At 34.8% G+C, this 12,379-nt stretch overlaps 1 protein-coding gene across 6 annotated transcripts in view; it reads left to right on the top strand.

The window, feature by feature from the left end:
• PIGF (phosphatidylinositol glycan anchor biosynthesis class F) overlaps positions 1–12,379 on the top strand; it is a 77,327-nt gene that overhangs the window by 56,375 nt on the left and 8,573 nt on the right. For all 6 annotated transcript variants that reach the window (XM_054727844.1, XM_008162170.3, XM_054727846.1 and 3 more), the window contains 3 exons: positions 518–609; positions 1,825–1,941; positions 11,357–11,465. In XM_054727844.1, coding sequence (XP_054583819.1) covers positions 518–609; positions 1,825–1,941; positions 11,357–11,465 — 318 coding nt within the window. The remainder of the gene's footprint in view (positions 1–517; positions 610–1,824; positions 1,942–11,356; positions 11,466–12,379) is intronic.

Below are 12,379 nucleotides of genomic sequence, written 5' to 3'. Positions count from 1 at the left end.
TGGTTGTTGTTTTTTTATGGAAAAATAAAGCATTATTCCAGTACTCACTTGAGTTATTTACAGTGACTAAAGAGAATGTTGGTTGCTGGAAGGCTGCCCACAGCATTTGATAGATCCTTGTTGGGCATTAATTGTGGAATTAAGGTGTCTTCGTGAATAATATAGCAAATATTTCATAATAATAAGGACTGTTTGTATTGTATTTTAGCAGTCTGTTATTGGTAAATAGTTCATAAATACTGATTAACAGCATAGCTCAATGCATACCATAGAAACAGAAATGCTTTTTGACTCTAGTGCTAGTTGGGTGGGTAGAATATTGGCGGGGGGAGTTCTATTGAGGGCTGTGTACCTGACTGTGCACAAGATGTAATCTGACTTCAGGATACCCAAATCCAAAGAGCATTCAACTGTTCACACATGGGAATAAGTTATGTTTGTAAATAAAATGGAAACATGTACTGTCCTTTAGGCATTCTCTTGAGTCTTTAAATTACTCTTTTTTTTTTTTTTTTAGGTAACCAGATTTTTGAAATGCTGTATCTACTTTCTTATGTCTTGTTTTGTCTTTCATGTAATTTTTGTTCTATATGGAGCACCATTAATAGAGTAAGTCTGAAATTTCTACCTTAAGCCAATTATATTTTAAAATACTTTTTTTGCTAAACAAAGGGCTAATTCTGTTGATGATTAGAGAAAGACTGTGGTGTGTTTTATTATTGGATCAAGGAAGGATACTGACATCATTGCCCTTCCTTAGCAGTAATAACTTAATTCATCAGCTGCTCCTATTACCTAGCCTTCTATTACACAGTTGCATGTGGGGGGTGGGAGGTGGATGAGAAACTATACTATACCAATAAATGTGTGACCCATAGAACCTCTAGTGGGACTTAAAATAATGATATGAATAACTTAGGTAGTATTAGCATATCAGTTCTTGGTAAATGTGATTCTTATGTGCTTGAAAAAAGTTTGTTTTCTTAAGAAAAGCCAATAGATTCTGGTATTTAAATACTTAATAAGTTAATGCTTATTGTTTAAAGGTAAAATTAACTCGATACTTTTTCAAAACTGACCAATTTTAAATTAGCAAAAATTCATGAATATTTCTTACATTAGAATTTGGGAAACTTCAGCAGTGATTAGTGATCATGGTGAAATGATTGATTTATGTATATACACAAATACATAGCTATGTACATAGTTATATATATGCATACATAGTTTGTTATATATACATATTAAATTAGCAGATAATTCTTTTCAAGAGAAGGGAGGACAAGACCTTTGTAATGGTAAACAGATATTTCTATCTAATCCATTTTAGAGTAGAATGAATGCCTAGAGCAATGTTGTGCAAAGTGTGGTTCTAAACCAGCATCAGCATTTTACTTAAATGCAAATTCTCAGGCCTCAGCAGGTCAGAAATTCTAGAGGTGTGGTCCTCTAATCTCTAAGTTTATCCAGTTTTTAAAGTGGCTCTGATGTAAGCTAAAGTTGAACCACTGGCTGCAGAGAAAGTTCTAGAGACTATTGAGGAAGAAAGTTAATTATCTGGAAATGAGATTTCTTGCCTTGAACAGAATGGATCATAGGGTTTTCAACACTTCTGCACTCTACAATTAAAGCCAGATATTTGGTAGATTATTTTTTATAGTTTACATTTTTTATACTCACCATTTTGGTAGGACTCATGTTACCTTTCAAAGGAAAGTGCAAGAAAATATTATTATATTAAATCCATTTAAGTAACAAAGATTATGTATGCATATGTGCTGCTTTAATACTTTTTAAAAAATTAATGAAGTTTCTTTTTCCTAGGCTGGTGTTGGAAACATTTTTATTTGCAGTGATCTTGTCTACTTTTACTACTGTACCTTGTTTGTGTTTGTTAGGACCAAACATCAAAGCATGGCTAAGAGTTTTCAGTAGAAACGGGTAAGTTTTAATTTTATGTTTTAGTGATTTGAAAAATATTTTAAATTAATGTATTTTTCTATTCATGGCGGCTAGCTGATTATCTCATGAGTGTTTCTCAGCTCTGTATGGTTCTCGGAAATGCATTAAGGGCCCACTGCAGTTGGGGACTGGAGAGAGAGAAGGAGTTGTATGCACTTAAGGGAGATCCAAGCTGGCAGAACTACAGGCCCCTCTCTCTGCTTTAGCAAGATCAGCTCTGCATTTTTCCATATGGTAGAATTCCACTTAGCCTTTTGTTTGAAAAAGGGTTTCTGCTACCAAAGGTAATCTTTGAAGACCACTCCTCAGGGATAATTTGTCACTGTGATAAAATTACGACAGATAAAATTGCTTCCTTATGTATTCTAATGTAGAATTGGAGTCCACAATCTAAAAATGTTTAGTGTCACAACTGCCATTTCTTGTTTAGCCTCTTTTGTGATATGACATCTGAGTGCAAGTTTTACAGGATTTTACTTCCTTAGCAGCCATATATATTTTCAGCATAACTAAATTAAAATTTTAGCTTCTTGAAAGGTATTGAGATGATTTGTATCAGAAATGGTTGGGGGGAAAAATGGTTGAGTCATAACTAATAAAACTAGAAAGTTCCTTGGTGCCCATAATTTTGTCCTGTTTATCACTCAGCGGCAAAAAGTCTTGAGCTCTTCTTACTCTGTGCCATGTGGTGCAAGCTCTGTGTGGATTCTTTTTTTGTATATGTGTGTGGATTCTGAAGTGTCAGCCATGATTCTCTCCCTGTCCCTTGTATGTTCACGGGACAAGAATGAAATGAGCAAACATTATTAGGCTAGAATTGTGTAAATCAGACAGTAAGTACTGTAGGAACTCAGAGGAGTAGGAGACCACTGAGGAATGAGTTGGAGGTGGGATGATCTATGAAGGACTTGGATCAGGAGTATGAGATTTGGGGAGACTGGGGAAAGGGGAAAAAGACCTCATGCTAAGGGAATGAATGAAACCATAGAAACTGAAATGAACATGGTATTTTTGTGGGATTTGAGAGGGAACAACCCAGCTAGAGCAGAGGATGCCTGATGGGTATCGAGGCTCCATAAATTACTGACTTTTTGTTTTTGAAATGAATGCTGTTTTTTTCCCCCTTTCGAACCATCTAGTGTTCATAACACCTCTAGAAAACAAAAGTGTAATTATTGAAAACTTTTTCCCATATTGTTACCATAGTATTCCAAATGGTGTTGATTTCTTTTAGCATTTTAGTTTGAAAATTTTAAACAGTGGAAACTGGTTGAAATCTTATTGGTTTTGTTTGGTGATTTATCCAGCTTTGAATTTTGTTTCTGATAATAGTGTATTGGGGGGAGACATCTGATTCCTGCTATAATATGGCATATACAGTCCTAAAAATCCCTGCACTATGCAAACTTGGGCAATAAAAAACACAAAGAAAGGTGGGAACTTAATAAAAATGGTAGGATGGTTTTATACATGTTAGACATGTTAAGAAATACATAAATATTGTAATAAATGTAGCATTTTTCCTTGGGAAAAACCCTGAAATTTGCTTTTGCGAATAGGTGTGGGAATAGTTGTCTCTTGTAAGTTATTATAACTTTGACCCAGTAATTCTACTTCTAGGATATTATCATAGATATATTGACATACCTGTAAAATATTGACTATAGATTATTCCTTGCAGCTTTGAAAATAGTCTAAATGTCCTTTAATACGATGGATCACATTTAATTTAATCTACACCATGGAATACTATGCAGTTGTTAAAAAATCAAGTCTTTATTAATTAAAATGCTGTTAAGTGGAAAAGAGCAAGGTGAAGAAATGTGTATAAGAAGCTACCATTTATGTAAAAAGTTTTAGGATGGAATAAATATACCTGTATACCTTTGAAAGAATACATAAAAAACTAATATAGCATCCATTGACTCTGGGGAGGGGATCTGAGAAGCTAGAAGACAAGATAAGGAGACTTTCCACTGACTACCCTTTGGTATCTTTTGAATTTGAACTATATTCATATATTACATAGTCAAAATGAAAATTTTAAATGAGTAGGATTTTGCCAATACTTAACTTCTTTTTAGTAATTGAAAGTTAGGCCCTGACCGGTGTAGCTCAGTGGATAGAGCATCAGCCTGCGGATTGAAGGGTCCCGGGTTCGGTTCCGGTCAAGGGCATGTACCTTGGTTACGGGCACATACCCAGTAGGGGGCGTGCAGGAGGCAGCTGATCGATGTTTCTCTCATCTGATGTTTCTAACTCTCTATCCCTCTCCCTTCCTCTCTGTAAAAAAATCAATAAAGTATATTAAAAAAAAAAGAAAGTTAGATCTGTATCAAGAATCTGTTAGGTTTCTCTGATGCCACCTAACTTTTTGTAGACTACAAAAATATCCTTCTAAAATTTCTAACATACAACCAGATAACAGTTCAGTTGCTAGAAAACTATGACTAAAAATAATCAATTTGTAATATAAAACATTTTCTTTAACATCACACAGGGCATGGCATGAAATAGAAATATGCAAAAATACATTAATAACCTCTAAAGCATTTTCATATATGTTATAGCATTGAATTCCCACAGTAGTTTAGTGAGATACTCCTATTTCACCATTTTCTGGATGAAGGTATTGGAAAGCTAACAGGTTAAGTGACTCACCAAAGTCCAATAGCCAGAAAGAGGTAGAGATGGGACTTCAATCCGCATCATCCGATGGTATAGAAATTTTTAGAAGACTCTACTAGTTGAGGGTCAGAAAACGAGTTCCTACCCTGTCTTTACTACTGGCCAGTGATGTTAGACAAGCTATTTAACTTTACAGATCCTCATATATAATATTAGAATAATACAAATTTGTACTTTCCAGGATTATTGTCAGAACTGATGAAACGATGAGTGAAATCAAATAGTAAGTGCTCAAGAAATGTTTGCCCAGTGGATTTACAAATGTCAGCATTTTTATAACTCAAACTTCCAGTTTGTTTGTCTTAGTAGCTCTTCCTGGTTCAGGTAACAGACCCAGGAGTGCAACCATGGAGAAGGAGGAACAGTTTTTCAGTTCATTGAATGTAAAATTAATTTGAACTTTTTCATAAGAGGGGAACTTACGTCTTCCTGTCTCCATCATACATTAGTGATAGTTCACCTTTTCCCCTAGCACTTTCATTACACTTTAAGAATTTAGAATAAAAAGCATGTCAAATTTTGAATGACTTAGGAAATAATTAACTCGATAGGTTAACGTATTTAATGTTAGAGTTGGCCTTCTTAAATGTTCACTGTTAAGCAAAAATCTTTTTAAAATTCAAAGATCTGGCTCTTCTGCAGTGAAAATATGAAATACCCACACAAAAAAAATGACTTTTGTGTTATTTTGAAATTGTTCTATTACACAGTTCACGTTACTTAGGTTAAGTAACAACTTTAATTTCAAAGAATTCTATTGCTATTTAAAGAGGTTACACAAAACATATGAATATGTTTTTTCCTACCCAATAATTACTTACAGAAATTAAAGTTCAGATTTGAAGTTCTTACGCTGTAGTTCTAATTAATTAAAAGTATTTAAAATACCTTAATGTGTATAAGATGTTACCTTTTATGTAAAAAGTTTGAATTGAAGATTTTAGAGCTTAAAATATTTTTATTATTCATCCTGTGTTTTAGTGTATAAAACATGGTAGAGTTTTTGTTTTGTTTGTGTAAAGCTGGCCCTTTTAGTAAATATGATCATTTAGATGTTCAGTATGAATAGGCCAATTTTGAATTGGGTTTGACATCTCACTCAGTATTGAATTAATATAAATATTTTATACTACTTTTAAGTGAAATAAGTATTGCACCCTAATTTTTAATGTTACTTATTTGCATGTTTAAATTAAGTAGATGATATCAGTTGACTGACAAACACAAAAGTTTTAATTGTAAGAATTGTGTTGGAATTATATCCCAAGAGTAAAGGACCTTGGGATATTATCAAGATTTAATACATAATTAAATGACACTATTTTAACAAGATTTTCTTTTTCTTTTTTTAATATATTTTATTGATTTTTTACAGAGAGGAAAGGAGAGGGACAGAGAGCTGGAAACATCGATGAGAGAGAAACATCGACCAGCTGCCTCCTGCACACTCCCCACCGGGGATGTGCCCGCAACCAATGTACATGCCCTTGACCGGAATCGAACCTGGGACCTTTCAGTCCGCAGGCCGACGCTCTATCCACTGAGCCAAACCGGTTTCGGCAACAAGACTTTCCCTTAAAGTAAATGCAAAGTTATTCCAGATTTTTTTAAAAAATGTTGTTTTAAAGAGACTTGAAGGTAGAAAAGTCATTTGGTTTCTTAAAAGGTTCTACTAACTTTTTGGTGTGCTTATTACTGAAAAAAATGTACTCAATTTGTACTACTTTAATTCAGTTTGTTGTCTTTGTATTATAGTTATTGTGGGGTTTTTTTTTTCATTTGTAGACTCTTCTAAAGGAAAATAATAATCTAACTATCTTAAACCTATATTTGTCATTGAAGTTTACTTTTTGACTTATTAGTTCTTTTATGTTGTTAGGTAAATGTTTAAGTGAGAATCTAATCACTTTTGGTGAAGTGAAAAAATTGAATTTCTGCATAGGTGCCTGAATCTGTAGTTATCTTGCCAAGGTAAAGACAGTTAGTAGGACCTATTTGTAGACAAAAACAAGCCTCTTTCTCTCATCTTTGTATTGAAGTGGATTTTATGTTGGAAAAGCCACTGTGGACATTAAGAGTGAAAAGGTATGAATGATGAAAAATGTATACATATTAAAAAATAGGCAATTTCACCTTAATGTGGGCACAGAAATTTAGTGGCAAAGAGGGATTGGTTTTACTACTCATTCAGTGGCTAAGGGGAAAGTTTGCATAAGAATTCTATAAAATACTTTTAGCCACTAGGAGGAGTTGTGTGGTGTCTCTTTTTAAAATGAAGAGTGAACAGTTAAAAAGATCAACTCCATCTAAACAAGCTCTGTTTTGATGATAGTCTGTCCAGCCACAGTGTTTAATGTGAACTACCTCAGGTACCTGATACAGTATTTGGCATTCAAAATATTCTATTTACTTCAATTAATATTTGGCATGATGAATTTCAGTGGAGTCAGTGTGGCCAGTTACTTGGGGCTCATTGTCATGAAAATTGATCTGTAACATTGCTCATTATTTACTGAACAGTGAACCATTTATTCTAATTCTCAGTCTTATTGACTATGTGTATACACATTTCTTAATTATGAAAAAATTAGCCAATAACCATAGAATTTAGATGACTTTATTATGGAAACTTATAAAATAAGAATAAACCAATGTTAATATTGCTATAAATTAGTTAATAGGAAGGAATTTATTTTTATCTTAATTGTTTATTACAAGAAACACATATTGTAAAATTTTAAATAATGGAAATACATAGAAAGTTAAAGATCCTGGTAATCCTATCAAAGAAGCAGCTATTACTAACATTTTACATATTCTAATTTTATCTATGCATATAACATATGTAATTTAAAATGGCTACACTAGCCACTGCTCTTATAACTTGCTTTTTTCATTTATTAGACATGTCTTTCATTATATGTGTGTATAAACTACATCTTCTTGCATAGTATTCTTACTTAGTATATCTTAACCTATAAGCAGTGGAAAACTTCAGCTTATATTGTTGTAAACAATAAGGAAACTGATTATGTCACATAGCAGGTTGTGTGGTTCTAGATACCAGATAGTCAAGGTATAGCTGTGCTTCTCACTGACACTCCTGGTTCTCATCCTTGGGCTGGTGGTGAGATGGTAGCAGCTCTCATCCTTGAGTTTTCCTAAACTAATCATTGGGAAGGAGAATGGGATTGCCATTATTTAATTATTCTAATCATCAGGGATGAGATGTATGTTGGGCAGTTAATCATTATTATAAGTATTACATCAAGTTTCTATAACTAGTTTGCTATTGAGATTATTACCACATTTTTATGATATTGTTATGAACATCTTTGTACTATTTAATTTTGTATACTTGTGCAAGCGTTTCTGTAGACTAGATTTCTGGAATAGAATTCCTAGATCAAAAGAAGTTGATAGAGCCCGGCTGGCATAGCTCAGTGGTTGAGCATCAATCTATGAACCAGGAGGTCATGGTTCAATTCCCGGTCAGGCCACATGCCCAGGTTGTGGGCTGGATCCCCAGTGTGGGGCATGCAGGAGATGGCCAATCGATTCCCTCTCACCATTGATGTTTCTTTTTCTTTTCTTTTAAAAAAAATATATTTTATTGATTTTTTACAGAGAGGAAGGGAGAGGGACAGAGAACTAGAAACATCAATGAGAGAGAAACATTGATCAGCTGCCTCCTGCACACCTCCTACTGGGGATGTGCCCGCAACCAAGGTACATGCCCTTGACCAGAATCGAACCTGGGACCTTTCAGTCCACAGGCCGAAACTCTATCCACTGAGCCAAACCGGATAGGGCTCATCATTGATGTTTCTGTCTCTCCCTTTGCCTTCTTCTCTCTGAAATAAATAAAATAATATTTTTTTAAAAAGAAGAAATTGATAGACACTGCCAAACTAAAGTTCTGATGTGAAGAATAGGTATATACCTATTTATCCTATATAATAAAAGCCTAATAAGCTAAGTGTCTGGTCCTCCAGTCATCCGTTCAACCAATCAAAGGGTAATATGCTAATGACATGCTAAAGCCGCTCAACTGCTCACTATGACGTGCACTGACCACCAGCGGGCAGATAGTCGACCAGTTGACCAGTCGCTATGACATGCACTGACCACCAGGGGGCAGACAGTTGACCAGTCACTATGATGTGCACTGACCACCAGGAGGTAGATGCTCCGACCGGTAGGTTAGCTTGCTGCTGGGGATCAGGACTGAGCGAGATGGGCCGGACATGCCCTGGAGCCCTCCCACGGTCCCTCCCTGGCTCCCACATCTCTCCCTGGCCCCGATTGTGCACCGGTAGGGTCCCTCGGCCTGGCCTGTGCCCTCTCGCAATCCGGGACCCCTTGGGGGGTGTCGGAGAGCGGGCCTGATCTCGCAGGCCAGGCCAAGGGACCTCACTAGTGCATGAATTTGTGTACCAGGCCCCTAGTGTATATATAAGTATACATACAAATATGGGCATTTTCTAGATGAAGGTATTGGAGAGTATACACATGCATACTTACACACACATAAGAGTAATGGTTTCACTGAATCCCCATCAAGACAGTTTACTTTTTTTTTTTTTTAATTCTTACCCAAGGATATGTTTATTGATTTTAGATTGGGGAAGGGGAGGAGACAGAGAGAGAGAAACATCGATTCGTTGCCTCCCATATACACCCTGACTGGGGATCAAACCCACAACCTAGGTATGTGCCCTGACAGGGAATTAAACCCATGTCCTTTTGGTGTATGGGATGATGCTCCAACCAACTGAGCCACCGGCCAGGGCAGGGCTATTTACTTCTATCAGTCTACTGGGGCTGCTGCATAGTGGGCTCTGCCAAGGGGCCTTTGCCGAGGCAGCAGACGGTGCTACAGTAGCTCCATTGGATTTCTAATGGGATGTATAAGCCCCAGTCAAAATTTTTAAAAATTTGTCTTATGGAATCATCATTTATTAAATTTCAGCTGAATATTACTGATTAAACTGTAGATAGCATTTCCCTGCCCTCATTCTCTCCTCCATGTTACAGAAAACTGGATAGAAAATAACATACAATCCTCAGAATGCAGCTTTGAGACAGGAAAAATTGGTACCAGTTAAGATGGAATAACAGCTTCAAAGATAATTCACTCATTGTATCTGAGCAAATAGATGGTGTGGTAGCCTGCCCATGTGAAGTGTGAGTAAAATGAAAAAAATGGCATGGCAACCCTAAAAACACACTATAGAAAAAGAAGAAAAAGGCATGCAGAAGACAAAGAATCCAGCTTAGAAGAAAATAATACCCACAGAACAAAAACAAACCAAAGTATGTGTATATATATATATCTATATATAGATATATATGTGTGTGTGTGTGTGTGTGTGTGTATATATATATATATATATATAGATATATATATAACACATAGTTTACCATAGAAAAATGTCATTAAGGATATGAATTTAATTAAATAAGAGCTCAAAGATGAGATAACGAAACAAAATGAGGTGGAGAAGATTCCAAATTAATGAAATAAATTGAGAATCCAAACCACACTATTAATCATAAGTTAGAAACAGACAAATTAGAAAATCAAGTTACAGCATGGAGAAAAGATTTGAGCTAATCAAAATAAATGAGAGGTGGAGAGAGGGTTTGGAAGAATAAACCAGTTCAAGAAGAAGTAATAAATAGGGAACAAAGGAAATAAACTTAAGGTGAGTTAGTGCACCTAAAATGTACTAGTAAAAAAAAATAATTCAAAGAAAGGGTAGAAGACAGTTTTCCCAAATGAAGGAATTATTTAGTTTGTATATTAAGAGGCTCACTATATCAAGAAAATAATTGAATGAATTGGGGTTACAGAATAGAATATATTTATTCATTAATATATTTATAAAAAATTAATATAAGCAATAGGAGTTAATACAGTGGGATCTGGGCCGAAAAAGCAAGTCTTTAAGTAAAAGAAAATTTCAAGACCTGAGATTGTAGATTAAGAAGGCCCATGTATTTCCCGCATAATGTATGAGAAGACAGCCACTTCAAGACACATTATTGTGAAATTTTAGATAACTAGTAATAGATGATTCTAAAAGGTCCCAGAAGGAGGTGGCGAGGAAAACATGTTCTCCAGAGAAGACTAGGAGCCAGAAGGACACTGAACTTCTCAGGTGGGAATCAAAACAATGGAGCAATGCCTTCAAAATTCTGAGGCAAATGATTTCCAACAATTCTAGTCAAATCATTTTCAGACGTAAAACATCTCTAAAATCTATTTTCCATGGACCCTTTCTCAGGCATCTATTGAAGGAGATACTTTAAAAAAAGGAAAATAGGAAGAGGAAGTGTTGGAATCTAGAAAACAGGAGACTCAAAATCACTGAGAAGCAAAGGGAATTGACAAGGTGATGGTGTAGCAGTTGCTTCTGAGGAAAGGAACCAGTAGTGATAAGGGCAGGAGGAAGACTTCGATTTCACCACAAATGCACTCTCATTTTGTCTGACTTATACTGTGTGCATGTGTTAGCTTTTCAACTGAAAAATGCTTTCTTCTTGCCGATTGTTAATAGTTCATGGTAAATATATGTCAATTTGAGGTGCCTATTTTAAATGAACAGTATGTATGTATAGTGTTAACTTGTGCTTCTGTTTGTTAGATTCTACAGCAGCTAAGATATATACCACCAACAATTTACATGTTTATGTTTTACAGAGTTACATCCATTTGGGAGAATAGTCTCCAGATCACCACAATTTCTAGTTTTCTAGGAACATGGCTTGGAGCCTTTCCTATTCCACTCGATTGGGAAAGGCCATGGCAGGTTGGTTTTAGCCACTTAAAACTAAAAGATAAATGTTTTTATAATAATAAAACTGATGATGCTAACATATTTTATTTATTTATGTAAATTGTTTTGTTCAGTTAAGTAGCAATGACAGTTCTATCTTCCAGCACTGGTGGGTTTTTTTTCCCCTACATATATAGGTGAATAAACATGCTTAGTTTAAAAAAAAAATAAGCTAGAAGTTGCAGGAATTCCCTATTTTTAACCTTGATATTCATTGCCTTTGTGGCCTTAGAGTCATATTCTTGTTAATGTGATTGATGGCCAAATTATGTTGATCTTGAAATATTTTTTAAAAGCATGTAGCAAAGTGGGTTTTTAAAAGGGGTGCATGATATAGATGGAAGCTCATTAACATCAGGTTTTTCGTTTACTATCCCAATAGGATTTGGCTAAATAAGCCAAGCACTATGAGATAAGTGTTCTTTTTATCCCCATTTTACAGATGAGGAAACTGGTACCAAGGGGATATGTAATATTTTAAAGTTCACTGAGCTAGTAATGCATATATCATTATTTAATTTTTAATGGCTTAGTAGTATGCCATTATATAGTTATTCTAAAATTTATTTAACAAACTCACTATTGATCATTTAGGTTATTGCCAATATTTTACTATTATAAACAGTGTTATCATAAACATCTTTGACTCTATCTTCACAGATTTTCCCAATTATATTCTTAAGATAATTTCCCCTAAATGGAATTGTGCTTTTAAAAATATATTTTTTCTTTTTCTAACATGAAGAAAGTTTTTTTTCTGATTACAGAGACTGTATATATACTGTATTTAGAAAATTTAAGAAATATTAATAGTTACAAAGAAAGATTACAAAGAAAAATTATAGTTACAAAGAAAAATTATCCAATATCCAGCCACTTAGATGCCT

Source organism: Eptesicus fuscus, chromosome 16, assembly GCF_027574615.1.
Source record: "Eptesicus fuscus isolate TK198812 chromosome 16, DD_ASM_mEF_20220401, whole genome shotgun sequence".
NCBI classification, from domain to species: Eukaryota; Metazoa; Chordata; class Mammalia; order Chiroptera; family Vespertilionidae; genus Eptesicus; species Eptesicus fuscus.
Note: the sequence above shows the minus strand (reverse complement) of the source record. Positions and strands in the feature narration are given on the sequence as shown.